This window comes from Athene noctua, chromosome 34 (assembly GCF_965140245.1).
Source record: "Athene noctua chromosome 34, bAthNoc1.hap1.1, whole genome shotgun sequence".
Lineage (NCBI taxonomy): Eukaryota > Metazoa > Chordata > Aves > Strigiformes > Strigidae > Athene > Athene noctua.
Window position 1 is genome coordinate 380,548 of NC_134070.1, and position 26,166 is coordinate 406,713.

The following is a 26,166-nucleotide window of genomic DNA, read 5'->3' on the forward strand; positions in this document are numbered from 1 at the left end:
ATAAAATAAAATAAAATATAAAATAAAATAAAATAAAATATAAAATAAAATAAATAAAATAAAATAAAACAAAATAAAATAAACCAAAACAAAACAAAATAAAATAAACCAAACCAAAACAAAACAAAATAAAACAAAAAAAAAATAAAACAAATAAAACAAAATAAACCAAAATAAACCAAAATAAAATAAAATCCCGCGTTCGATCTTTTACGGTTTTGTGCGGGCGCCGAGGATGAAGGGCAGCGCCACGGTTTATGATTATTTTCACCAAAAAAAAAAAAAAAACAAAACCCAAAACCCTTTTTCCTTCACCCAAAGTTTGAGGCCGCCGCAGAGATTCCTCCCGCAAAAAAACCAGAGGGTGGGGAACCCCGGCAAGGCCCGAATTTGTCCTTCAAAACCTCCCTTGGGGGCCCCCGCCGCGTTCATCCCGGCAGAGGATGTTGGGGGTTGAATTTTTGGGGCGAAAAAGGGAAAAAAAAGGAGTTTGTGGCGGCTCCGTAGCTCAGGGGTCAGAGCACTGGTCTTGTAAACCAGGGCTCGTGAGTTCAAATCTCACCGGGGCCTCGGGCTCGGGTTTTAGTTTTTTTATCCACTTTAATTTGGGGGAAAATCGGTGAAAAGTAGGATTTTTTTTCCCAGCTCTGATGTGAAGATTCTCTTTTGGGGAGCAGGTGGGCGGGAGGGGGGCAAAAAAAAAATAAATCAAAGTGCTGGAGGGTTTTTTGGGTTGTCTGTGGGGAGTTGAGGTTGGATAATGATTTTTTTTTTTTTTTTCGGACTCTGCCACTGGTGGGATTGGGGAATTTTTTTTATATTTTTTTTTTTTGGGGTCCCGACAGGGAAGGGATTGCGGGAACATCCCGCCACCACGATGCAGATGTGAAGCCTCATCCCTTCTCCCACCTGAAAAACCCTTTCGGCCACGCGCGAAGGTTTAAAAATGGGCCTAAACCAGGCAAAATGTGAGTTTTTTGGCTTTAATATTTTTTTTTTTTTTTTTTTTTTTCCTGGAGGGAGGCCGGTGGATGAGGAGGATGAGGAAGAGGAAAATTAATTTTGCTCGGCTCGTTGGTCTAAGGGTATGATTCTCGCTTTGGGTGGCGAGACATCCCGGGTTCAAATTCCAGACGAGCCCTTTTTTTTTTTTTTTTTTTGGAAAATTTCTAAAATCCTCCCCAGCACCAATTTTAGTGACGCTGAACCCCAACATCGCCGGTAACAAATCGGCACCTCAAGGATTTTTTTTTTTTAAATTTCTTTTTTCAGTCGATATTGAATTTGCATCCCCGAGCCCCATCAGAGGCGTTTCCCCGAGAGCCTCGTGCGACGTTTTTGGTTTGGGTTTTTTGGGTTTTTTTTTTTTGTGCGGAGTTGGTCGGAAAGACCAAGTTTTGCTTTTTTTTTTGTTGAGTTTTTTTGGGGTTATTTTGGGGTTTTTTTGACCACCCAGAGGTGCCTTTCCAGCTCTTTCTCCCATCCATCGTTCTCTAAATATTGACAACAAACTTCGGCGATAGCGGTCCCGACGTTGTGAAAATGCAAAATTTAACTGTCCCAGGCTAAAAATAAGTAAGTAAGTAAATAAATTAATTAAATAAATATAATAAATAAATAAATAAATAACATTTATTTTTTAAAAAATAGATAGATAGATAAATAAATAAATAAAATTTATTTTTTAAAAGCTAGATAGATAGATAAATAAATAATAAATAAATAAATTTATTTTAAAAAAATAGATAGATAAATAAATAAATAAAATATTTTTTTAAAAGATAGATAAATAAATAAATAAATAAATAAATTTATTTTTAAGAAAATAGTTAGATAGATAAATAAATAAATAAAATAAATTTATTTTTTAAAAGATAGATAAATAAATAAATAAAGTAAATAAATTTATTTTTAAAAAAATAGATCGATAGATCGATAGATAAATAAATAAATAAATAAATTTATTTTTTAAAAGATAGATAAATAAATAAAGTAAATTTCTTTTTAAAAAAATAGATAGATAAATAGATAAATAAATAAAATAAATTTATTTTTTAAAAGATAGATAAATAAATAAATAAATAAAATAAATTTATTTTTTAAAAGATAGATAAATAAATAAATAAATAAAATAAATTTATTTAAAAAAAAATAGATAGATAAATAAAATAAATTTATTTTTTAAAAGATAATAAATAAATAAATAAATAAATAAATTTATTTTTAAAAAAATAGATAGATAGATAGATAGATAAATAAAATAAATTTATTTTTTAAAAGATAGATAAATAAATAAATAAATAAAATATATTTTTTAAAAATAGATAGATAAATAAAATAAATTTATTTTTTAAAAGATAGATAAATAAATAAATAAATAAAATAAATAAATTTATTTTTAAAAAATAGATAGATAAATAAATAAATAAATAAAATTTATTTTTTAAAAGATGGATAAATAAATAAATAAATAAATTTATTTTTTAAAAAATAGATAGATAGATAGATAGATAAATAAATAAAATAAATTTATTTTTTAAAAGATAAATAAATAAATAAATAAAATAAATTTTTTTTTTAAAAAATAGATAGATAGATAGATAGATAGATTAAATAAATAAATAGATAAATAGATAAATAAATACGGGCTGTCCTAGTGGGGAATTTTAGGACGCCACTTAAAATGCTCATTATTACCCTTGTTCTCATCATTTTTACTTTTTTTTATTTTTTTTTTTTAGCTGTTGGCGCGTCAAAAGCAAGGAACGCCGTTTCCTTTCGGAAAACCTGATGAAATTTGCCTTTTTTTTTGACATCCTTTTTCTCCATTTTTAACCGTTTCCGGCGTGTCCCTGTGGCGCAATCGGTGAGCGCGTTCGGCTGGTCACCGACGGGCTGGTGGCTCAAGCCCACCCAGGGACGAGGGAGGGTGGGTTTTGAGTTTTATTTTTATTTTTTCCCATCCCTCCAAAATCCTTATTGATGCGTCAAAGAAGGGAAGACGATGCTGCCGAGCTTCGACGACCTTTGTCCGTGGGAAGGGAGCGGGTGCCCCGCCAAGGCTGGGGACAACGCGCGGTTCTAAAACGCAAAACCCCAAACTTCGAGGCGACGCGATAAACCCAGCGGGTAAAATCTTTCTAATTTTGCAGAGTTTCGGCTTTTCCCGCCGCGCCTGTGGCCTCCTTCATCCATTTTCTGCGGCTTGGGGGTTTGGGGTGAATTATACGGAAAGCAGGGAAGTGACTGCAGCGAAGGCCTGGCCTAACGTGCTCAGCAGCCTGGCTTGTTTTAATTTTATTTAGTCATCAAGACGCTTTCAATAATTTGAAAAAAAAAAACAACAAAAAAACAAAAAAACAAACCCAAAATAAACCCATTTTTTATACCAATTTTTAATATCAATTTTTTAATATCATTTTTTTAATACCAATCTTCTTACACATTTTTATATCAATTTTTTTATATCAATTTTTTAATACCAATCTTCTTACACCAATTTTTAATACCAATTTTTTAATACCGATCTTCTTACACCAATTTTTTATACCAATTTTTTAATATCCATTTTTTAATACCAAGCTTCTTACACCAATTTTTATACCTATTTTTAATATCAATTTTTTAATACCAAGCTTCTTACACCAATTTTTAATACCAATTTTTTAATATCCATTTTTTAATACCAAGCTTCTTACACCAATTTTTTTATACCAATTTTTTAATATCAATTTTTTAATACCAATCTTCTTACACCAATTTTTTATACCGATTTTTAATATCCATTTTTTAATACCAAGCTTCTTACACCAATTTTTTAATAACAATTTTTAATACCAATCTTTTTACACCAATTTTTAATACCAATTTTTTAATATCCATTTTTTAATACCAAGCTTCTTACACCAATTTTTTATACCAATTTTTAATATCCATTTTTTAATACCGATCTTCTTACACCCATTTTTTATACCAATTTTTTATATCATTTTTTAATACCAATCTTCTTACACCAATTTTTAATACCAATTTTTTAATATCAATTTTTTAATACCGATCTTCTCACACCAATTTTTTTATACCAATTTTTTATATCAATTTTTAATACCAATCTTCTTACCCCAATTTTTTTATACCGATCTTTTGTTTAGTATTCCCCCATATCCTCGTTAAGCCTTTAACCAGGTAACTAGTCCTGTCTGATGATGGTCCTCTTCGAGTTCTTCCCTCTAACACTTTAGCTGCTGACTTCGCTGGGACACAATCAGGTTTACGCCACCAAAAGCGCCTCCGACTCGTGCCGGCGGTCCTGCTCAGAGATCGTCCTTCTGCAGGAACCTCCTCGCCTCCTCCTCCTCCTCCTCCTCCTCCTCGCCCGGCGCGTGGGCCCTGTGCTTGTGGCGGTGGTCTATGTCCCTCGCGGCCCTGATGGCCGATTTCATGGAGGTCTCGATCCAGGCGTGAGGCTGAGCCGTGTGTTCGCCTGCGAAATACACCCTGCCCTCGCGCCCGAAGAGATCCCACGAGTAGTCGGTGAACTGGTACGGGGTGAAGGCGGCAAACGCCCCCATGGAGTGTTTGTCCAGTTGCCACTTCTCCACCACGTACTGGCCGCAGATGTTCTCCAGCTCCTCCTTGCTCACTTGGTGGATGGCTGACAGGTCTCGGAGAACCACGTCCACGCACTCCTCATCCGTGAGAGCCGAGAAAAACTCGGCGTCGTCATTCCAGGTGTAGGAAGCCAAGATCACGCCCACCCCGCTGGAGAAGTTGTGGCTGGGGTAGTAAACGAAGCGGGAAGGGCGGTCGGTGACGGAGTAACCCCCTCGGATGCCGTCTTTCTCCCAGAATCTCTTGGTGCAAGCCAAGGCTATTTTGGTGGAGCTTGCGTAGTGGACGGAGCGTAGGGCGTGGGTCTTCGGAGGAGAGAGCGGTGGCTGGAATCGGATGAGCCTGGTGGCTTTGGCGGTGGCGGTGACGAGGACGTAATCTGCGACCGCTCTGGTTGGGGTCAGAGTGTCTGGAGCACGGTAAAACACGTGGACTTCGTTTCCTTCTCTCACGATTTCCTCCACCGTGCAGTCGAAGCGGATGGCGTCGGTCAACCTTTGGTGGAAGGCTTCGGGCAGTTGGTCAAATCCCCCCGTGATTTCGTCAAAGCTGAAAGGAAGAAGCAGGAGGGGATGGGAAGGACGTTGGGGTCGGGGAGTTAGACCTGACCTAAAGATGGTGACAGAGCTCGGTGACCCTTTGGGTCAGGAGTGATTCCCGTCGTGACAACTAAAGGCCGCTGACAAATTTTTTTTTTTTATTATTTTTTTTTTTTTCGTTGGGTCGCCGCGGACCAGCACAAAATTGGGATTTGCCCCGAGGGATCGTCTTACCTCTCGTTCGAGAAGATACGGAAATGCCAGAGCGAGGCAAGGAAGGACAGATAAAACCCGGAGTCCTCGTTCAGGATGTCGCCAATCAGCTGGACGGCTCCGCGGCTGAGCTCTCCGACTTTAATCAAATACTCCTAGAAAAGGCGGGAAGAAGGGCGCGGCCTGAAATTCTCGTCTCGGTTGGCGCGTTCATCCCCTCCACAGCCCGAGATAAAAATCACGCCCCGCGGCCTCGCGCCTGAGCTGAGGTTAGAAAATTATCGGGTTTATAATTTGATAAAAAAGATAATGTTATAATTTTATAAAAATTGTCGTTTTCGATTTTTATCATTTTCTAATTTCTTTAAAAATATTATTTATAATTTTATAAACATTGTCATTTTCTTTTTAATGATTTTGTAATTTAATAAAAATATTATTTATTATTTTATAAAAATCATAATTTTATGTTTTTATAAAAATTATAGGTTTATCCAAATTATGGTCTTATCATTTAATTTAAAATATAAATTTATAATTTTATCAAAAATATAATTTTCTAATTTTATCATTTATAAAAATTATCATTTTATAATTTTATAAAAAATGTAGGTTTATAATTTTATAATTTAATAAAAATATGATTTATAGTTTTATAAAAATTATAATTTTATGATTTTATAAAAATTATTGGTTTATACAAATTATTATTTTATACTTTTATAAAAAATAGAAATTCATAATTTTATAAAATATATAATTTTCTAGTTTTGTAATTTAATAAAAATTATTTATCATTTTATAAAAATTATGATTTTATTATTTTATAAAAACTATAGGTTTATACAAATTATGATTTGATGATTTTATACTTTTATAAAAAATAGAAATTTATAATTTTATAAAAAATTAAATTTTCTAATTTTATAATTTATAAAAATTATAATTTTGTAATTTTATTAAAAATGTAGTTTTATAATTTTATAATTTAATAAAAATATTATTTATAATTTTATAAGAATTATAATTTTATTATTTTATTCAAATTATAGGTTTATACAAATTATGGTTTTATAATTTTATAAAAAATATAAATTTATAATAAATAACATTTTCTAATGTTATAATTTATAAAAATTATCATTTTATAATTTTATAAAAATTGAAGTTTTATAATTGTATCGTTTAATTTAAAATATTATTTATAATTTTATAAAAATTATGATTTTATGATTTTATAAAAATTGTAGGTTTATACAAATTATTATTTTATAATTTTATAAAAATATAACTATCATTTTATAATTTAATAAAAAATATTACTTTTAATTTTATAAAAGTTATAATTTTATGATTTTATAAAAATTATAGGTTTATACAAATTATTATTTTGTAATTTTATAAAAAAAATACAATTTTATTGAAAATATCATTTTCTTATTATATAATTTATAAAAATTATCATTTTATAATTTTATAAAAATTGTAATTTTAGAATTTTAGAATTTTATAAATATTATTATTTGATATATTTATTTAAAATATAATTTTATAAAAGTTATAGGTTTATACAAATTATTATTTTGTAATTTTATAAAAAAATTATAATTTTATTGAAAATATCATTTTCTAATTTTATAATTTATAAAAATTATCATTTTATAATTTTATAAAAATTGTAATTTTATAATTTTAGCATTTTATAAATATTATTATTTGATATATTTATTAAAAATATAATTTTATAAAAATTATAGGTTTATACAAATTATAATTTCGTAAATTTATAAAAAAATTATAATTTTATTAACAATATCATTTTCTAATTTTATAATTTATAAAAATTATCATTTTATAATTTTATAAAAATTGTAATTTTATAATTTTATATTTTTATAAATATTATTATTTGATATAGTTCTAAGAATTATAATTTGATAATTTGATAATTTTATAAAAATATAATTTGCTCATTTTATACAAATTATAATTTTGCAATTTTATAAAACTTCTAGGTTTACACAAATTATAATTTGATCATTTGATAAAAATTCAAATTTTATAAAAAGCATAAACTCTTCATTTTATCAACACCTGGACTAGGGGATTAAATTTAATTTTTTTTTTTCCACGCCGCTCGAACTCCTTGCAGGAAACCAACGTCTGCTCCGGTTTCGCACAACAGCGCTGCCGGGGAGGAAGGCTCGGGGGCTGCCGCTTGGCGTGCCCGCCCGGAGACGGCTGCGTGGTGCGGAAATCCAGCGGCTCCCTCGCTAAATCCTCCCCGGAGCGCGACGCTCCATCGTGCCCGAGCCATGCTGGAGGCCCGTGGCTAATCCGGATCAAACTCCAGAGCGTTTCCAACTGACGAGGCTGCTCCAACTCCTCTTCCTCAGAATTTTAAGTCGGAGGCAGCATCGATCGGGGAAAAAAGCATCCAGAAGTGTTGACGGAGCGAGGGACGAGAGCGACGCAGATCCTTCCTCAAAGCGGGGGCGGCAGGTCAACCGTCATCATCATCATCAGGGAGGATTAAATTTACTCTCAAGCCCCAGCCCTTTACCTTGGTGGAGTAGGAGTCGTAAAGATCTAAGTAATCCTCGCAGTCCATACTCTTGAAATCCTTGACAGCCTGGAGAGGAAACGCTGATACATTAATGAGGATTTCCCAAAGTTTTGCCCCAAATTCTCTTAGGAGCCATCTGGGGTAATTCAGCCTTGGGGTTTGGTTAAACCCTGACGTTGAGCCAGACCTAGCGCCTCCCACTGCTCGGATTTCAATTTTTCACGCCTTGGCGTGGCATTTTCCGCTTCATCCAAGTCTGGCTGAATCTGTCCCGTCCCTTGTTTTGCAATCGCCTGCCCTCGCTTCCTACTTTTCAGTCTGAAAGGACCCTACTCTTCCTCAACTCATCGCTGAGTCTTCCTCAACCCATCGTGAGGGTTTAGTAACTCCTGGAGAAAGAACGTTGCTGGGAGGCAGCGTCCCTTCCCTGCAGGCACGTACCTTGTTTAGCACTTCCCTATAAAGCTCCTCGGCGCTCTTGCCCCTCTCCGTTGGCCTCACGGGGTATTTTAGGATGTCGGGGTTTTTCTTCACTTCCTCAGCTCTTGCCCGAGTGCCGTTGATCAAGTACCAGGTGTTGTTGTCCCTCAGGTTGAACGGGTTTAGCTTCAGTTTAAATTGCTTAATGAATTCACGAACGATCCTAGGAAAGAGGAGAGCACCTGGGGACGAGTCCTCGCGAACACCCAAACCCCCAAAACCCGCCACCAAGACATTTGAAGTGTAGAAGGACACTTGCCCGTTGAGTATGTTGGTGTAGCCACGTATTATTTGGGCTTGTGAGTGGAGGCTGTGGCTATCAGTCTGGAGAAGAGGAGGCTGAAGGGAGACCCCCTGGCCCTCTGCAACCCCCCAAAAGGAGGGTGCGGAGAGGGGGGATGAGTGTCCTGAGCCAAGGCCCCAGCGCCAGGCCCCGAGGGAATGGCCTCAAGCTGCTCCAGGGCAGGGTCAGGCTGGATATGAGGAAAAAATTTTTCACTAAAAAGGTTAAAAACCACCAGAAGAGGCTCAGGGCGGGGTGGGGGGAGTCCCCATCCCTGGAGGGGTTGAAGAGTCGGGGTGACCCAGCGCTGAGGGATCTGGGGGAGTTGGGAAGGGTCAATGTTGGGTTGATGGTTGGACTGGAGGAGCTTCAAGGTCTATCCCAACCCCCATAATTCTGGGCTTCTGTGACATCGGGGGGACACTGGGGACATTGTGGCATTGAGAAGGATCAAGGTGAGGTTCAGGATTGGGCTGGAGGATCTTCAAGGTCTATCCCAACCCCCATAATTCTGGTCTTCTGTGACATCGGGGGAAGACTGGGGACATTGTGGCGTTGAGAAGAATCAGGGTGAGGTTCATGGTTGGGCTGGAGGAGCTCCAAGATCTATCCCAACCCCAATAATTCTGGGGTTCTGTGACATCGGGGGGACATTGTGGCGTGGAGAAGGATGAGGGTGAGGTTCATGGTTGGGCTGGAGGAGCTCCAAGGGCTTTTCCAACCCGCATGACTCTGTGGTTCTCTTGAAGGCACCACCACCTCTAGTTTTTGCTGTCTGAAGTTCTCCCGCCTGCTCCCAGCCCCGTGCACCAGCCCTTTGGTGCCCTTTGGTTTACGTTCTCTCCAGCTACTGGTTGCACAAGGATGTCACGTGGATTAAGAGCAACGCCGCGGAGGAGGCAGGGATTCCCCGCGGCCCCAACCCTTCTCAGCAGCACGTGGCGTGGTTGGTGACTCACCCACAGCCTCCTCACACAACGTTTTGGCCGATGACTGAGCCCAGTTTTACTCCGCTCTCTCGGAGAGCCCGGGTTGGATGCCCTCTCCACCAGACCCGTTGGAAATTCAGCCACCTTCTGATGGCGTGACTTCCAAACTAGAGGTCTGACCACGCACGGGCAAGATACTAAGATGGAAAGTCTTTCATTCCTCCAACTCAAACGGTGGGGATTGTGTGAGGGAGTTTTTTTGTCCCTCTGATTGCGTGAGGGGGGTGGGGTTGTCCCTTTTACGCAGGGACTAAGCTCTGGGGGAGAGGTGGGGTGTAGAGCCCCGTCCTCCTGCTGTGCCACAGCCGTATCCAAGCCCTCGGTCCCATCTCAAATCCCATCCTTACTCCTCGAGAGGGGCTGGTTCCTCGTCTGATGGCGGCGGTGAAGCAGGACGCTGCCTTACCTGTGGCTGCCGGGCAGGCGCATGGCTCCCAGCTCCACGTACCAGTCCTGTCCCTTTGGTCGGTACGTCCTGACCCGCCCCCCGAGCCGATTGCTCCTTTCCAGGATGGTAACCTGAAAACAGGTTGGGGATCTTTGAGCAACGACTATTTTAAGCAAACCACAGAGCAAGCTCACGGGGACTGGTGGCGGGCAGCACTCATGGTGGCCCATAAGGTGGGGCAGGTCCCCTCTAGATGGCAAATTGAACCCTCTGTAGATCCAAACCCCTTGGCGTTGGCCGAGATCGCTCTAACTAAGGAGCAGTTTCTCAGTTCCCAACTTCTGAGTCATGTCTGGACCCCTACTCCCCGGTGAGAGCGCCCTACTCTTGGTTCAGACCATCCCTGTGCTGGAAGGATAAACCAGGGGTTTACAAACAGCCAAAGGAAGGCACCAACCTGTCCCTTCCCGCCTTCGAAACCTTCTTTGGAACTCATGGGTTTGAATTTCGTCTAAAACCTGGAGATGGTCAATCAACACGGTTCTGAAACCCCCCGGACTACGTGTCCTCTTAGCAAGGCAGGATGGAAAGGGCCGAGGAGTCTTGTGCCGGTTGATCTACACCAACAAAAGTCAGTGTTGGGCTGCGAGTTGCAACGCGTTGGAGAATTGTGGAAATCGAGGCTGGAGGTTCCTCTTGAAGGGTCTAAATCCAACCTCCCGCTGCCTCCAAGGTGGCCCCAGGGCGGCTGTAGCTCTGCCTGATCTCAAAAACCCCTCAGGGACAGCAAAAGTGTCTCTTTTTCATCTTTGCTGCTCGGGAGCATCCAAACGAGTCGCTTTGCCTATTGGCTTCCCCTCCCCTCCCTATGGCTTTGAAAAATCATCCCTAAATCAGATTAAATGACTGGAACCCAACTGCTTTTCCTTCCTTCTCCCACCACTTGCGGTCCCGGTTCTTCTCCAGGCTGAAAAATCCTTAGTTTAGGAGGAAATAAAATAAAATAGAATAAAATAAAATTTAAAAAAAAAATAATAAAATAGAATAAAATAAAATAAAATAAAATAAAATTTTTAAAAAAATTTAAAATAAAATAAAATAAAAATAAAATTAAATTAAATTTAAAAAATAAAATAAAAATAAAATAAAATAAAATAAAATAAAATAAAATAAAATAAAATAAAATAAAATAAAATAAAATAAAATAAAATGACCCAGGGGGACTCACGGCTCTCCTGTGAGTATTTATTTACCTTGTGGCCGGCATCTTGGAGGAGCTTCCCTGCTGTAAGGCCGCTTATTCCCGCACCAACAATGACCACTTTTGCCGGATGAGTTGCCCTTCCCAGCCCGTTTTTGACAATTTCCAGCAGCTCCTCGTAGTCTTTATCGCCAAGGCAATAATCGGGGAAACTTGAAATCCTCTTTGCACTTAAGACACCTCCTAGCAGGAGGAGCTGGAAGAGGACTAAGGAGAGAAGGAAAAAAAAAAAAAAAAAAAACACAACAAAACCACTCTGCAATCAACGTGCAAGTTCATTCCTGACAGCTCGGGAGGGAGGTGACTGGCTCCGAGTCTGTTGGCATCCAAATCCCCGAAGAGGAACATCTAGTAAATCTGTTTTTCAAATCAACTGGCACGATTAGGAAACCCGCAGCATCACTTAAGTCCCTCAAGCGGTGTCGTTTGAATGTAAATTTTTTTTTTTTTCCCCCCCCTAGGAAAAATTTTTCAAGGCAAAATTTTTTCTTCGTACTCCTGCTTTGTGCAGCTGCTGCGGTGAGTTCTCAAAATGAGTTTGACCCCTTTGAATAAGCTCTAAAGGCTCCGTTATGAAAAATCGTAATTAATATCATTCACGTGCAAAGAATTAAGGCAATCTTGTCCCAGCCGCCCCTTACCCACACCTTCATAACTGATGGCGGTTTTGACGCGGTGAATAGAGGGGTGGAGGGAGGAGACAATATTCTATGGAAAGATGAACACGCACGCGGAAAATATGACGTAAAACGGATGGATTAGATAGATGAGGCTAGGCGATGGGACTTCTCTTTTTAAAATTATTTCGTTTGAGACACCTACAGGGGACAGCGGGCAGACTACAGCCCGTTCGGAATAACCCAGACAGACACAACCTTGAATATTTCCACAGAGAAAGGAAGTTTGAACAGAACGCACCCTGGGATTTTTTTCTAATCCGGGTTTCTGTTCTCCAAAATAAACTACAGGGCAGCTTGCGTTTTCTTTTCCTTCCCCCCAAATATTGCCGCTTTCCTTCCAGGGGGTAAAAAAAAAAAATAAAAATAAAAAAAATTTCTGTTGAAACTACACCCTGGTAATTTTTACTCCTGGTAACAAAATTTCCGGGGGGAATCCCTGTTTTTTTGTTGGAACAACCGCAGATCTGCAGACAACCTGGCCCTGCTGGGAAGAAACCTCGGCGCTGTTACCCCGCAGGTGATTTTTAGAGAGACCTGAGTGTGGCTCGTGAGAGCAGGACTTGTTGCCCCAAAGCTGGGGGCGATACAAAAAATAGGAAAAAGAAAAAAAAAAAAAATCTGCTCTAAATTAGCCTGTTAAGGGCAGAATTGCCTTCTTCAAAGTATGGCAGAGAGCGGGATGGTGTTGATAAGGCGACATCAACCTTCCCCGACCCAACGCTGCTGCTGCCCTGCTCTTCCCTGAGGACCAAGGGTGATGCCTTGAGTCGTGTTTTTTGGCACGGGTGGGGTTCCTCGTGGTCTCGCTGCCCTCATCTCACCCGGCGTGCTGACCCCCAACGACCTACGTGGAAGATGAAGAAGATCCATTTTGGAGAGCGGGGTCTCCATGGGAGGAGAGCGAATCCATTGGGATCAACTCTTGGAAGTGTCTGATGGATCTCCGTCTCCCACCGGATTTTGCGTCGTGGGTGAAGGTGGGAGAAACCACCAGAGCTTGGATGAGAGGGACGTCTCCTCCAGGAAGGTCCCTGGAAATTCTGAGCTTGTGTTTCCATCTCTCCCTGCACAACTGGGACCATCCCACTGCCCCCAAACTTCTCAACTTCTCAAGTTGAGCTCCAGGTGACCACAAAATACCTCAGCTGAAGAAAGGGAGGTTGGGTGATGACGTCAGGAGGAGACACAAAAAAAAAAAAAAGAAAAACCAAACCCAACAAACCCAGGTACTGAAGATGAAAAGCGAAACAGAAAAAAGAGCTCAAGACTCACCGATCCTCGTCATCGTTCCAGCTGGTAGACAAGTCCTCTGCTGAGATTTGCTTTCATTTTATACCCTGGCATTAAAAAAAAAAAAAAAAAAAAAAAAAATCCAACCTAGCCGTGGAGGGTAAAGAAAATTCTGCCAATCAGCACAGCCGGAAGACGCCAAAATCTGATTTGTCATAAGAAGGGGAAGCGGCAATTAAGCACGTAGTTGGTTCCTCTGCGGGATTTTTTTTTTAAATTTTTTTTTTTTTTCCCTTTACTCACTGGTGTTAACAGCTTTGGATATCAGCCATTGGTCCATGACATACTTTACAAAGTGCGAATACAATGAGTGACCACACCCTTCTCCATGAAGGACCAAGAACTTCCCAGCAGTGAATTATCAGGTTTAGGGGTTTGGGTTTTGGTTTGGTTTTTTTTTTTTTTTTCCTGGTACTGAACGAAGGGGCTCCCATTGAAATCTGCCTAAATAGGATGGGATTTCTCCCGTGTCCCGGGGAGATCTCTGAGTTAGCATCCAAAATCCTCTTTTTTTCGGACAAAAAAACGGGTGTTTCCAGGTGAAACTTCCATCTACTGGATGGAAGTGTTGCACAATTTTGACCCGATCCCGTCTCTGTTAGCGTAGGGAGGATGAAGAGCTTGGATGTCTTCACTGAAACAGCAAAAACTGGGCGAGTTGTCCCAGAATTTTTTCAGAATGGAGAAATTTGAGCTACTGAAGCACCATAAACCCACGTGAGGAACCATCCCCCGGCTGATTGGCCTCATCTCACCCAACACCTGGACGCGTTCAACTCTGTGGGGGCATCTTGGTTGATCTGCTCCTAAAAAAAATCAAACGCGCCGCAACTCACCCTCCTTCCCCTCCCAACTCTCCTGTCACGTCTCTCCTTCGCCTTACGCCTAAAGACTGACAGGTAATGAGACAATTTGCTGATTTGATTAAGGAAATGAAACTCCGTGGTGATACTTCCCGGATTTCGAGACTCTGAGGGGTGATCTCAGCCTCAGAGCAGACGCCAACCTCACAGGAGAGGCTTCCCCAGAAAAAAAGTTTTGCTGGAAGAGGTTTTGCAAGCCTTGGGTAGCAATGGGTTCTTCCTAGAACTATTTTTTTTATTGAATTTTTTTTTTTTTTTCCCCCCTCCTGCAGTGCTTTCAGTTCTGCTTGCATTGGAGCTCAGCTCTACATGCGTCAAAGCAGAAGCAAATTTCATGCCCTTGCGCTACCAAAACTCCATTTTTTTAGACATCTGGGTGTCTTCCTTGGCCATCCAGCCAGCAAGGTTGAGAGCACAGTGCAACTCTGGAATTATATTTTTTTTTCCTGTCTTCTTTCCGTAACACTTCTTTTAGTTCTTTGATCGCAGCAGCTCGACTCTCCTCTGCAGAGCCACCCCCATCACCACGCTTTGCCCCGTTCAACTCTCAACCATATTTTTATGACGTTTAATCCTAAAATATCTCGAGGTGGAAGGGAAAACCGAAGGATTATCAAGTCAAACTCCCAAAGGTCGGATTTGGGAGAATCGTAGCAAAGGACGTAATGGTTTTGGAAAGATCTGGTGGTGGTGCCCACCCATGATGCTTCACTTCTCTGCTGATTTACATAATTCCCCAGAAAAGGGGATTGCAGGACGGTGAGCGCCGCGCGGACGCCCCATGCGTTGCCCCTTTCTACAAAGTCACCTTCTCGGGAAGTTACAAATTAATGGCGACTCTGATTTTTTTTGAGGGGGAATGGGGTTGACAAATTGCCGAAGCCCTCGATAACCAAGGTTTTAATTTTTGCCATCCGGTAGGAATCACTAAATACATTTGAACGGATGCAGACGTCGGAGTTTTGCGGCGCTACGTTGACGGGGTGGTCTTGGAAGAAGCCGGGTTGTGAGTCTTGTGCTTGTGGGTGTGGTGTTTTTTTACAGAAAAGTGGAGGTTTTGTCATCCCGTTTCCTCTGTGCAATTCTCAGACCGATTTAATCTTCCCCAGTATTATCTTCCCCAGTATTTATCTTCCTCAGTATTGCCGCCGGGATGGCCGAGGACGTTCATTATCCTTTGAACGTCGCTTTGGCTGCGTCGCCGATTGGGTCAGTCTCCTCCAAAATTATATTTCGTAATTCCAGGACATATCTTTGCCTGCATCGAGGTAAAATTAGAGATTCCCTGCACCCAGTTCACCAGCTTTTATCGTGATGTCCGCAGGTTCCCGTTGACCTTCATTAAAACTGGGCGGTGAACCTCTGTGGAAACGTTTCTTTTAAGAAAAACGGAAGGATTGCACCTATTTCTTGAGGTTTTTGCCCCAGAACACGTCTCCATTTAAGGAAATCCACCCTTTCGATTCAGGTTTTCCATTTGAAAAAAGGCGAAGGCATCGTTTTTCTGCAAGAAGACCTCTTGTTTTGTGTCTTTTTTTGTTGGTTTTTTTTTCTTTTTTTAATCCCCACTGGCTTGTGATTCCGAGGTTGTTTTCCTGCTACCCGTGGGTGTTTATACTGGAAACCCAGCGACGCCTATTATCTCCTCACGGGAAGTAACGAGGCTTCTTGGGGGATTTGGGGGATCAGGCGAAGAAACCAATAGGTTCACACGTACTCAGGACACATGAAGAATTTGGAGGGAGGGCGGTTTGCTAAGTCTTGTTTTGACAAGATTTAGATTAAGGCACGTCCTAACAAGTTGCTTTAGGATCAACCTCAAATGACAGGGGTTTATTGTCTAAGCGATGCGTGCCACCAGTTACAAAGGGAGTTCCTCCCATGATCCTGCTCTGGTTTACTGCTTCCCTGAAGATTACTGGAAATTGAGTTTCTACCCGAGACTAATTATGACATGAGGCTTGGAGAATGACAGCGGAAGGGATGAAAACCAAATTAAATCAGGCAGCGTGGGATGGGGGAAGTAAGGGGTCATTTATTTGCTCCCAGATAACAATCTTCTGATTTTTATCGTCGTGGGTTGGTGTTTTTTTTCTTAATGGAGGATTTTTAAAAAAAAAAAATTAAAATTAAAAAAAAAAATAATCAGGGTTTAGTCATCCAGGATCAGAGGATGTTGGTGCGGGGTGTCAGCTGTTTTCAGTGGTGCGTGGAGGAACTTGAGCCGTGAGGTGTGAGCATTCACCCGGGATTTGACAAATGAGCGGTGTATGTAAATCACAGAGGAAGGGGGAAAAACCCGAGGTGTTTCTGGGTGGATTTGTTAACGAAATAATTAAGCCGTAAATGACTCTTTGAATTGGCTAAGGTGTGCAGGAAGTTTCTGTTGAGGAGAGATGCTCTTCCAAAAAAATTTTCCTGACGACCGTTTCCTGCTCGCCCAGAAGATTCCCAGAAAACTCGTTGCATGTATTTGTCTCCTTTGCGCAACTGTGAGGCAAAACTTTTGGTTTTCCGAGAGATAAAATCTCTTTTTTTTTGGTTGGGAGGAATATTTTTTATCGGGGGGAGTGAACATCCCAGAGGGGTGAGGGGTCCTGGAGGTCTTTAAACTTCAAGAGGGACCCCCCCAGTGACCTGCACGGGTCAGAATTCTACCCACTGTGAATGAGGAGGGAGGAATTGGTCACTTGGCCAATGGTAGGGCTCAGAGCTGCCCGTCATTTGCATATTTCTATAAAATAGGGAGGGGTGGGGGTGTTTGTGGGATTGGGGGGTCCAGGTAGTGTGGGGATAAGGATGAGCCACGGTGTCCTGCTAGGGGAGGAAAGAGGGAGACCCAACAGAGAAGGAGATCCTAGAAGGAGAAGGGACCCCAACGTGGAAGAGCCACGTCAGGTGATCCCCGGCCAATCAGAGGAAGCGCCAACCCGCAACAGAACAGAGGAAAGAGGCTTTGAAAAGCTCCTTCCGCGCCAAGATACTCCAAGAGATGGAGACGGACGCCCCGTCTCCCACCAAGGGGCTCACCACCACCGTCATGGAGGACGTCTACGAGGAGGCGTTGAGCGAGGCCAAGTGGCGTTGCCTTCATCATCCTCACGCACGCGCGAGCCGCCCTGCGGCACGCGGTGATGAAGAAAAAGCCTCAAGAAATGGGTGTTAGAGGAAATACCCTCCTTCCCTTGAGGTTCGGCTGGGTGGTAAACCAGACCTAAAGCCCAAAAGCGAGGAATTAAACCCCCGAAACACCCGAATTGCTGAGAAAAAAACAAACAAACAAAAAACAAAACAAAAAAACAAACCAACCCTGCGCAGCCACCAGTTTGGGAAGATCTGAGCAACGCACCAGGTGGAGCGGGGAGGTCGTGGAGCGAAATATTCAGTGCGGTGCAGCGGTGAAGGCCAAAAGTGGCAGATTTTGGTGCTTTTGGCAGGAAAAGGTGATGCTGTGGCTCGGCGTTTCGTTAGTGAGCAGCTCGAAGTGATTTTTTTTAACCTTGAAATCTGGGTTTTCTCCAGCCTCCTTGCTGCAAGTAGAGGGTCGTATGAACTTGGATACGTGTTTTAATCACCAGCAGGGGATGGGGATTGCTGGGAGCCGGTGGGAAAAATCCCACCAATCGATTTACCCTCGGATAGGGGTGGTGATATCCCAGTTTTGCTAAACCCAACCCTCATCGTGTTGTTATCCACCGCAATGAAAGCAGCGACCCGTAAAAAAGAACAAAATCAACCCGTGCGCCAAATGCACCAACCGGCTTCTCAAATCGTTGCGGGGGGTTTGTGGTCGCTGCTTCGGTGCGAAAAGGCGTGTTATTGGTATCTAAAAATTGAAATATTTTGGTAAAGCGTTCCCTGACCGGGAATCGAACCCGGGCCGCGGCGGTGAGAGCGCCGAATCCTGACCACTAGACCACCAGGGATGCACAAAAATTAATTTTTTTGCCACGTGGCCCCTCCACGAGGGACCCCCCGAGGGTGGTTGGGGTGGGGGCAACGCGCTGACCCCGCTTCCCCCGCAGCCAAGGGCCTCCCCACTTTCTCCTCCCTCGTGGTTTCTCCGCGCCTGGGTGCAACGGGCGAGCAGTAGAGGTTGGTACAGGACCAAGGGGTTTTTTTGGGGAGGTGAAATCAAGGAGAATCGGAGTTTTCCCTAATCGGTGGGGATGATGGCGGGATTAATTTTTTTTTTAAAAATGTTGGTTTTAAGCGGGAAAAGGTGTGTCAGAAGTGGGATTTGAACCCACGCCTCCATTCGGAGACCAGAATTCCCCAGGCAGGGAAAGCAAAGCCTTGAGTCTGGCGCCTTAGACCACTCGGCCATCCTGACACTGTCCCAAGCCTTCCTCCCCCTCCTCACCCTCAAGAATTAAACCTTCGACATCTCGCGCTCTCCCTTTACCGATGACCTCACAGCTCCGGGGTGCGGGTGAAGGTAAAAGGGGGTGCGGGGCTCGTGTGCCTGGACACCTCCCACCCAGCCGTGGGCGCACACGCACACGCAGAGACCACAGCGGGGGTTGATCGCCCCAATTTTTCATTCCTGAAGTTGCTATTGGGACGAGCGCGGCGCCAGAGGGGAGGTGGAACAGGCCTCGGGCCCGTTGGGTTGAATTTCTTGGCCCGTTGGGTCAAATTTCTTGGCCTGTTGAGTCCAAATTTCTTGGCACAAGGAGAGTTTGGGGTGGTGAAGGAAAATAAAAATCCTTTTTGTGGTTGTGTTTGGGCAAGGGGGAGAGCAGGAGGTGCCCTGGACTGGTTTGGTTGGGAGGAACGGCCAAGCATGAGGTCAACGGTTGGACTGGATGATCTTCAAGGTCTTTTCCAACCGAGATTGTGATTCGGTGACCGGAGGGTGGTTTCTCTCTCCAACCCCCCAACAGGAGGGGGCAGAGAGGGGGGGTGAGTCTCTGGAGCCGAGGAGCCAGCGCCAGGCCCCGAGGGAATGGTCTCGAGCTGCGCCAGGGCAGGGTCGGGCTGGATGTTGGGGAAAATTGCTTCACTAAAAAGGTTAAAAACAAGGGACACCCACAGTTTGGTGACACCCAATCCTGGGGGACACACCCCTCAGGGGCACCCACCCCTGGGGGACACCCACCCTTCGGTGACACCCACCCTTCGGTGACACCCACCCCTCGGGGACACCCACCCCGTGGTGACACCCACCCTTCAGTGACACCCACCCTTCAGTGACACCCACCCCTCGGGGACACCCACCCCCTGGTGACACCCACCCCTTGGTGACATCCACTTCCTCGGTGACACCCACCCTTCGGTGACACCCACCCCTGGGGGGGACACACCCCTCAGGGACACCCACCCCTGGGTGACACCCAACTTTCAGTGACACCCACCCCTTGGGGACACCCATCCCTTGGTGACATCCACTGCCTCGGGGACACCCACCCTTCGGTGACACCCACCCCTCGGGGACACCCCCCCTCAGTGACACCCCCCCTCAGTGACACCCCCCCTCAGTGACCCCCCCGGAGCAGGCCACGCAGGGTTCAACCATCCCCCCTTGAAGCAGCGCAGGCTTTAAGGCCGATTCCTTAAAATTAAACCCAAATTCCAGCTTTTCCCACCCAAGGGGGGGCGATTAAACCACCACCAAACCCCCCCCGCCTCCTTGCACCCACCAGAGGAAAAAACATCCGCGGGGTTTTAAATCCCCGAGGCAGAAATTCAGGCTCCTCTCTCCCTCCCCGGCTGCTTTTCTTTCTTTTTTATTTTTATTTTTATTTTTTTTTTCCGCTGAACTCCGTTTTTCCCCGGTTTTCGTCCTCTCCCCCCCCCGCGAGGAGAAGAGATAACTCAAAAAATTCAAATTCCCCCCCTTTTTTCCCACCCTGTTAGCACAGGACTCCGGAACCTGGAGCTTTTCATAATGGGGGGGAGACAGGGGACACCCCCAACTTTTTTTTTTTCCCCCCCCCGCCACGTGATGAAAACACATTTTGAACCTTTTTTCCAGGTGGGAAAATCCCAATTTCTTGTTTGCGCAGCTCAAATCGCTGATGCTGAAAAGGGGGGCGGGGGGGGGGGAAACAGCCCGGTGACCCCCCCACCAAAATCTGGGGGATCCCTCAGAGCCCCCCCCCCCCCCCCCAACCCCTGCACCTTCCAACATTTCTGCAGGAGCGGAGTGGGGTCCCTTGTGCCCCCCCCCCCCCCCCCCCGGGGATGGTTGGGGGGGGCAGAGCCAAGATTGGGGGGGCAGAGGAAAGGTTGGGGGGTGTTGGGGGGGGAGACAATGTTGGGGGGGGGGGGGAGTTGCCAATGGTGGGGGGGGGAAGCCAATGTTGGGGGGCTTGGGGGGGGGTTAGCCAATGCTGGGGGGCTTGGGGGGGGATTAGCCAATGTTGGGGGGGGTTAGCCAATGCTGGGGGGTTGTGGGGGGGGGGAGCTAATGTTGGGGGGGTTGTGGGGGGGGGGTTAACCAAGGTTGAGGGGTTGTGGGGGGGATTAGCCAATGTTGGGGGGGGTTAACCAAGGCTGGGGGGCTTGGGGGGGGGGTAGCCAATGCTGGGGGGGGTTAACCAAGGTTGGGGGGGTTCAGGGGGGATTAGACAATGTTGGGGGGGGTTAACCAAGGTGGGGGGGGTATGGGGGGGGTGTAGCCAATGCTGGGGGGTTGTGGGGGGGATTAGCCACTGTTGGGGGGGGTTAGCCAATGCTGGGGGGTTGTGGGGGGGATTAGCCACTGTTGGGGGGGGTTAGCCAATGCTGGGGGGTTGTGGGGGGGTTAGCCAATGTTGTGGGGGTTGGGGGGGGGTCTAGCCAATGCTGGGGGGGGGTTGGGGGGGGCAGCCAGTGTTGCGTTACCTCTAGAGGGCTCTGGGTAAACGCTGCCGCCAAGGAGCTTGTTCTTGGCGTCTCCCCTCTCCCGGATACCGCTTTGGGCTTCCGGAGCAAAGCCATGCCCGGCCTCGTCGCCTCCATTGTGCCCTGCTGTCGGGAGGCTCCTCAGTCCTGGGGGTGTAAAGTGGGGGGGTCTCTCCGTATCCCCCCCCCCCAGCTCTGCGGCCTAGCCGTGGGACGGGAGGACGGTTCCCCCGCGGGCAGCTCGGCGGAGGCAGCTCCGCGCTGGGCCCACGGCGAGTCCTGAGCCGGAGGCTCCAGGTAACGGGGTGAAGTCGGGGGGTGTGTGGGGGGGGACACCCCTAAGAAGGGACATTCACCGGCTCCGTGGTGGGTCCTGAGCTGCCTCAGGGCTGGAGGGTGCAGGATCAGGCCCCCGGGGAGAGGAGAATCGATAAGAAGGATGAGCCCCGCTCCCTCAAATGCCCCCCCTCCAAAAAAAAAAAAAAACAACCAAAAAACCCTCATCACCCTGCGAGGGCTGATTCCCAGTAAGATGAGGACTGGGAGAACTGGGATGCTGGAGGGAGGGAGGCAGAGCGTGCGGCAATTTTGCCCCCCCATCCCCAAGCTGCTCCACGCAGGCTCAGGCTGGACCAGGGAGGGGGGGGACACCCACTCGGGAAGCAAAAACACCCCCCCCACACACCCCGATAAACATCAAAACCCCAACAAGAAGGGCATTTCCTCCAGTTCAAAGGATTTTTCTTCTGCCCCCCCCCGAGGATTTTTCCCGGACGGAGCTGCTCCCCCCGACATGGAGCCGTGGGTGATGCTGGACCCGCGGCAGAAAGCCCTGTACCGGGACGTGATGCAGGAGAGCTACGAAACCCTCATGTCCCTCGGTAAATCCCCGCAGCAAATCTTTTTCCCTTCTCCTCCAACATTCCCCCCTCCTTTTCCTTTTTTTTTTTTTTTTTTTAATTTATTTATTTATTTATTTATTTATTTCCCCGTCTCTGCCAGCAAAACGAAGGGATTGTGAGTGGGGCGGGACACGGGCAGGGGGAATCCATATCCAAATATAACCCTTAATTATATATATATATATTTTTTTTTTTGGTCAGCAGGAAAATTTTGTTGTCTGCGTATTTATTTACTATTTTTTAACTGGAAATACAGCAAAGGTGGTGGGGGGGGGGGTGTGCTTACCATCTCCCCGTTCCCAGTTTAAACTGGGATGAGCCCTCCCATCGCATCTCTCTTCCTCCTGTCTGGGAGACCAAGTTTTATTTTTTGGGGGGGAAAATCTTCCTGCTCTGTTGATCTAAACGCCTCGTCCAGGCCACGCTCTGCCCTTTTTTCTCCTTTTTCTGTCCCCCCCAGCAGCACAGGGGCTGGTGAGTGAAAAAGCAGCGGAGGAAGGAGCGGCGGCGGAGAGCTGCGAGGAGCTGGAAGCGCGTTCGTCCCGCGGCCCGGAGAGCGAGAAAACCCTCGGCTCCAACAGGCGGAAAACGAAACGCCCGGATAAAACCGTTCCCCACGGCGCTGCCAAAACACCCGAAACCGCGACGACCCTTAAAATCGACTGTGCCAAACCCCTCCGCGGGGCGACCGGCAAAGGAGCGGCGAGGGAACGGCCGTTCGGTTGCGCCGATTGCGGCAAAAGCTTCCCGTGGGCTTCGCACTTGGAGCGGCACCGGCGGGTTCACACGGGCGAGCGGCCTTTCGGCTGCCCCGAGTGCGGCGAGACGTACAGCCAGAGCTCGCACCTCCTCCAGCACCGCCGCACCCACGCCAGCGACCGCCCGCACAAATGCGGCGACTGCGGCAAACGTTTCGCCGGCGCCGCCGAGCTGGCGGCTCACGGCCGGGGTCACTCGGCCGAGAAACCTCACAAATGCGGCGACTGCGGCAAAGGGTTCGTTTGGGCCTCGCACCTGGAGCGGCACCGCCGCGTCCACACCGGCGAGAAGCCCTACCGCTGCGCCGAGTGCGGCGAAGCCTTCAGCCAGGGCTCGCACCTCGCCAAGCACCGCCGCAGCCACACCGGCGAGCGGCCCCACCGCTGCCCGGCTTGCGGCAAAACCTTTTGCCAAAGCTCCGACTTAGCCCGTCACCGTCGCACCCATTTAGGCAAGAAAGCTTTACGTTGCGGCGATTGCGGCAAGCTTTTCCGAGCCGGGCCGGCGCTGGCGAGGCATCAACGGTGTCACCGGCAGGAACGGGCTCACCGTTGCGCCGATTGCGGGAAGGGTTTTGTCTGGGCCTCCCACCTGGAGCGGCACCGGCGGGTTCACACGGGCGAACGGCCTTTTCCCTGCGGGAGCTGCGGCGAACGTTTCGCCCAAAAAGCTCATCTCCTCCAACACCGTAAGACCCACTCCGCCGACCGGCCTTACAAATGCGGCGATTGCGGGAAGCGTTTCGGCGAGGCTCCCCCTTTCCTCGCCCATCAGCGGGGTCACGCCGCCCAAAAAAGCTACACCTGCGGCGAGTGCGGCAAGGGTTTCGCTTGGGCCTCGCACCTCGAGCGGCATCGCCGCGTCCACACCGGCGAGAAGCCCTACGAGTGCCCCGAGTGCGGCGAATCTTTCAGCCAGAGCTCCCACCTCACCAAACACCGCCGGAGCCACCTCCCCAAAACCGTTTTGCCCCTCGCCCCCCAACCTCGGCCCTTCTCCAGGACCCAGTCGGCCGGGGATGAACCCCCCGGTGCTGTGGGGTTGGGGAAACCACCCGGCGTCGAGGAGCCTTGAAGGACCGAGACACTCCCCCCGCCGCCGCCGCCTTGGTGGGGAGGGACGACCGTGCCCAAGGGAAAACGCGGCAACTTGGGGACAAATTGGACACCAAGTGACATTGAAGGGGCAAAGGGTGGCGCCGGGGAGGGGGGATTTATCCATCCTGTACCCCGGAAAATGGATGTTTTGAGGAGGGGGGAGCCTCTTCTCCACCACTGGGAAAGGATGGGGGGAACCCATGGTGCCGAAACACGGTGGAGGCTGGAGGAGGGGACACCGCGTCGTGCCGGGGGCAGAGGTGCCAGCATGGGGTGAGGAATAAAAAAGAAAAAAAAAAAAAAAAAAAGAAAAAAAAGCACCCCCGTACCCCCGCAGCCGCCTGTGTCTGCCTCTCCTCGCGCAGCGACCCCGCGTTGCGCCGTTTTTCCCCGGTTTCCCCGTTTTCGGTAGGAAATCACGAGCGTCTTCTCCCTCCCCGAAGACAAAACCACGCCGAGACAGGCGGGGGGGTTGGTTGGTTGGTTGGTTGATTTTTTGTGGTTTTTTGGCTCAACTACCTGCTACTTTATTACCCGCTAACCCGAGACGAGGAAACGCGGCCTCTCCGCCCTCACCAAATCGTTCCCAAACCGCCCTTGGCACCGGGGGGGGGTCCCAGCAGAGCTTTTTCTTTTCCAAGCCGTTTGCCCCCCCCAAAAAACCCCGCCATGGAAGGGGGTTTTCTGGGCGATTTTACCGATGGGTCCCCTCCCGTGTGCCCCAGCTGTGTCGTGTCCCCCCCCTTCCGCCCACCCCCCCACCCCCCCCAAACATCAGGGCAGAGGATGAGGAGGGTTACAGGGAGAAGTGGCATCTCCCCACCACCCCAAATTATCACCCAGCCCCCCCCAAATCCACCCCCAGCCTCCCCTGTCCCTCTTCTCCCAGTCTCCCCCCCCAAAGCCCCTACACTGGTTGCTACCCCCCAGCACACACCACTCGCCGCCCCCCCTGCCCCCACCACCCTGCTCCCCCCTCCCCACCTCTTCAACCCCCCCTTTTCCCCACCCTGGGGTATCCTGGACCCCCCCACACCCCTTTCCCACCCTGTGCTGGGGCGGGGGGGGCCAAACCAGCCTCCCATCTCGCTCGTGGGGTGTCCCCAAAAGCAGAGGGTGGCTCTGACCCCCCCCACGATGGTCCCCACGGCCCCGTTTCAGGAGTTGGGGGGAGGCAGAGGAGCCCAGGGCTCCTGGGGGGTAGAAGCATCGCTTTGCAGAGCGTCCCCCTCCCCAGGTCTCCACGCCATGGCGGGGGGCAGGAGAACCTTGGCAGCCCAGCTCCTGGGGGCTGAGGAAGAGGAGGAGGAAGGCACGGGGTGCTGCTGGAAAACAGAGCCGGGTTCTTCAGGCCAGAGCTCAGGGGGTGCAGGCGTCCCCCCTCGCCTCTCGCCCTCCCACCACGCCGGCGGCAGCAAGGAGAGGGGGCTGCCGCGGGTGCCGGCGCCGGCGGCGTGCAGTCGCTGGTGAGCTGCCAGAGCCGTGCCGAGGCCGAAGGCTTTGCCACATTCGGGACAGACGTGTCGCTTTTCCGGGCCGCCCTGAGAGGCGTGAGCACGTTGGTGCCGGTTGCGGTGGGAGCTACGACCGAAACATTTCCCACAGTGGGCGCAGGAAAAGGGTTTTTCACCGGTGTGGGTGAGCCGGTGCCGGTCGTAGTGGGAGCTCCAGGCAAAACCTTTGCCGCAGACGCCACACTGGTAGGGTTTCTCACCACGGTGAAGCCGTCGGTGTCGTTCCAAACTGGTCGGTGTACTAAAACCTTTCCCACATTCCGGGCAAGCGTGGGGTCGTCCCGGTTGAACGGCGTGAGTGCGACGATGAGCCAACAAAGTGGAGCTGACGGCGAAACTCTTGCCGCACTCGCCGCAGCGGTAAGGCCGCTCGCCGGTGTGCACCCGGCGGTGCCGTTCCAGGTGGGAGCTGACGGCGAAGGCCCGCCCGCACTCCCCGCAGCGGAAGGGCTTCTCCCCGGTGTGGATGCGGCGATGGCGTTCGAGGTGTGAAACCCAGCCGAAACTCTTCCCGCACGCCCCGCACGGGTAAGGTTTGCCGTTTCCTCCGGCGCCGGTTTCCTCGGCGGGTGCCGGCGCGGTTTTGGCAGCGGTTTGTTGCTGCCGGGTGTGGGTACGTTGGTGTTTGGCTAAAGCCGAGCCCCAGCGGAAGCAGCGTTTGCAATCCGGGCAGGGGTAGGGACGCTCGCCGGTGTGGACGCGTTGGTGTTTGAGGAGGTTGGAGCTCTGGCCGAAGCATTTGCCGCACTGCTCGCAGCGGTGAGGCCGCGGCGGCGGGTTGCCGGCGGCTTCCGCGCCGGCCGGCGACGTCTGGGTGCCTTTGTGCTTGAAGCGTTGAGGGTCCGTCTGGTGGTTGAGGCGTTTCCCGCAGTCGGCGCATTTCTGAGGGGGCGGCGGAGGCTC

General features: G+C 47.5%; 3 protein-coding genes, 1 long non-coding RNA gene and 3 other non-coding genes across 8 annotated transcripts in view; 2 read left to right on the forward strand and 5 right to left on the reverse strand.

The window, feature by feature from the left end:
• The window catches only part of LOC141972579 (uncharacterized), a 710,276-nt gene that overhangs the window by 316,634 nt on the left and 367,476 nt on the right, over positions 1 to 26,166 (reverse strand). The window contains exons 9-10 of the mRNA XM_074930473.1: positions 25,947 to 25,968; positions 25,197 to 25,808 (exon numbers count right to left, since the gene is read on the reverse strand). Of these exons, the coding sequence (XP_074786574.1) occupies positions 25,197 to 25,808; positions 25,947 to 25,968 (634 nt within the window). The remainder of the gene's footprint in view (positions 1 to 25,196; positions 25,809 to 25,946; positions 25,969 to 26,166) is intronic.
• TRNAT-UGU (transfer RNA threonine (anticodon UGU)) lies at positions 498 to 570 on the forward strand. Its single transcript has one exon. It is a non-coding gene; the product is annotated as a tRNA-Thr (tRNA).
• IL4I1 (interleukin 4 induced 1) lies at positions 4,314 to 13,295 on the reverse strand. The gene is made up of 7 exons (XM_074930436.1): positions 13,283 to 13,295; positions 11,323 to 11,594; positions 10,088 to 10,200; positions 8,371 to 8,572; positions 7,927 to 7,995; positions 5,385 to 5,518; positions 4,314 to 5,160 (listed from the first exon to the last, which is right to left on the reverse strand). Exons 1-7 carry the CDS (start codon positions 13,293 to 13,295, stop codon positions 4,314 to 4,316), a joined length of 1,650 nt encoding a protein of 549 aa, XP_074786537.1.
• TRNAE-CUC (transfer RNA glutamic acid (anticodon CUC)) lies at positions 18,018 to 18,089 on the reverse strand. Its single transcript has one exon. It is a non-coding gene; the product is annotated as a tRNA-Glu (tRNA).
• Positions 18,389 to 18,496, reverse strand: TRNAL-CAA (transfer RNA leucine (anticodon CAA)). The gene is made up of 2 exons: positions 18,459 to 18,496; positions 18,389 to 18,434 (listed from the first exon to the last, which is right to left on the reverse strand). It is a non-coding gene; the product is annotated as a tRNA-Leu (tRNA).
• On the reverse strand, positions 18,750 to 21,287 carry LOC141972656 (uncharacterized). The gene is made up of 3 exons (XR_012635422.1): positions 20,992 to 21,287; positions 20,130 to 20,186; positions 18,750 to 19,143 (listed from the first exon to the last, which is right to left on the reverse strand). It is a non-coding gene; the product is annotated as an uncharacterized LOC141972656 (long non-coding RNA).
• The window catches only part of LOC141972595 (uncharacterized), a 366,186-nt gene continuing 361,502 nt past the window's right edge, over positions 21,483 to 26,166 (forward strand). The window contains exons 1-2 of one of the 2 annotated variants that reach the window (XM_074930501.1): positions 21,483 to 21,872; positions 22,354 to 23,583. In XM_074930501.1, the coding sequence (XP_074786602.1) occupies positions 21,524 to 21,872; positions 22,354 to 23,583 (1,579 nt within the window). In that variant the 5' untranslated portion in view covers positions 21,483 to 21,523. Of the gene's footprint in view, positions 21,873 to 22,353; positions 24,459 to 26,166 lie in introns of those variants that run through there. The other variant, XM_074930502.1, reaches the window with a different exon arrangement.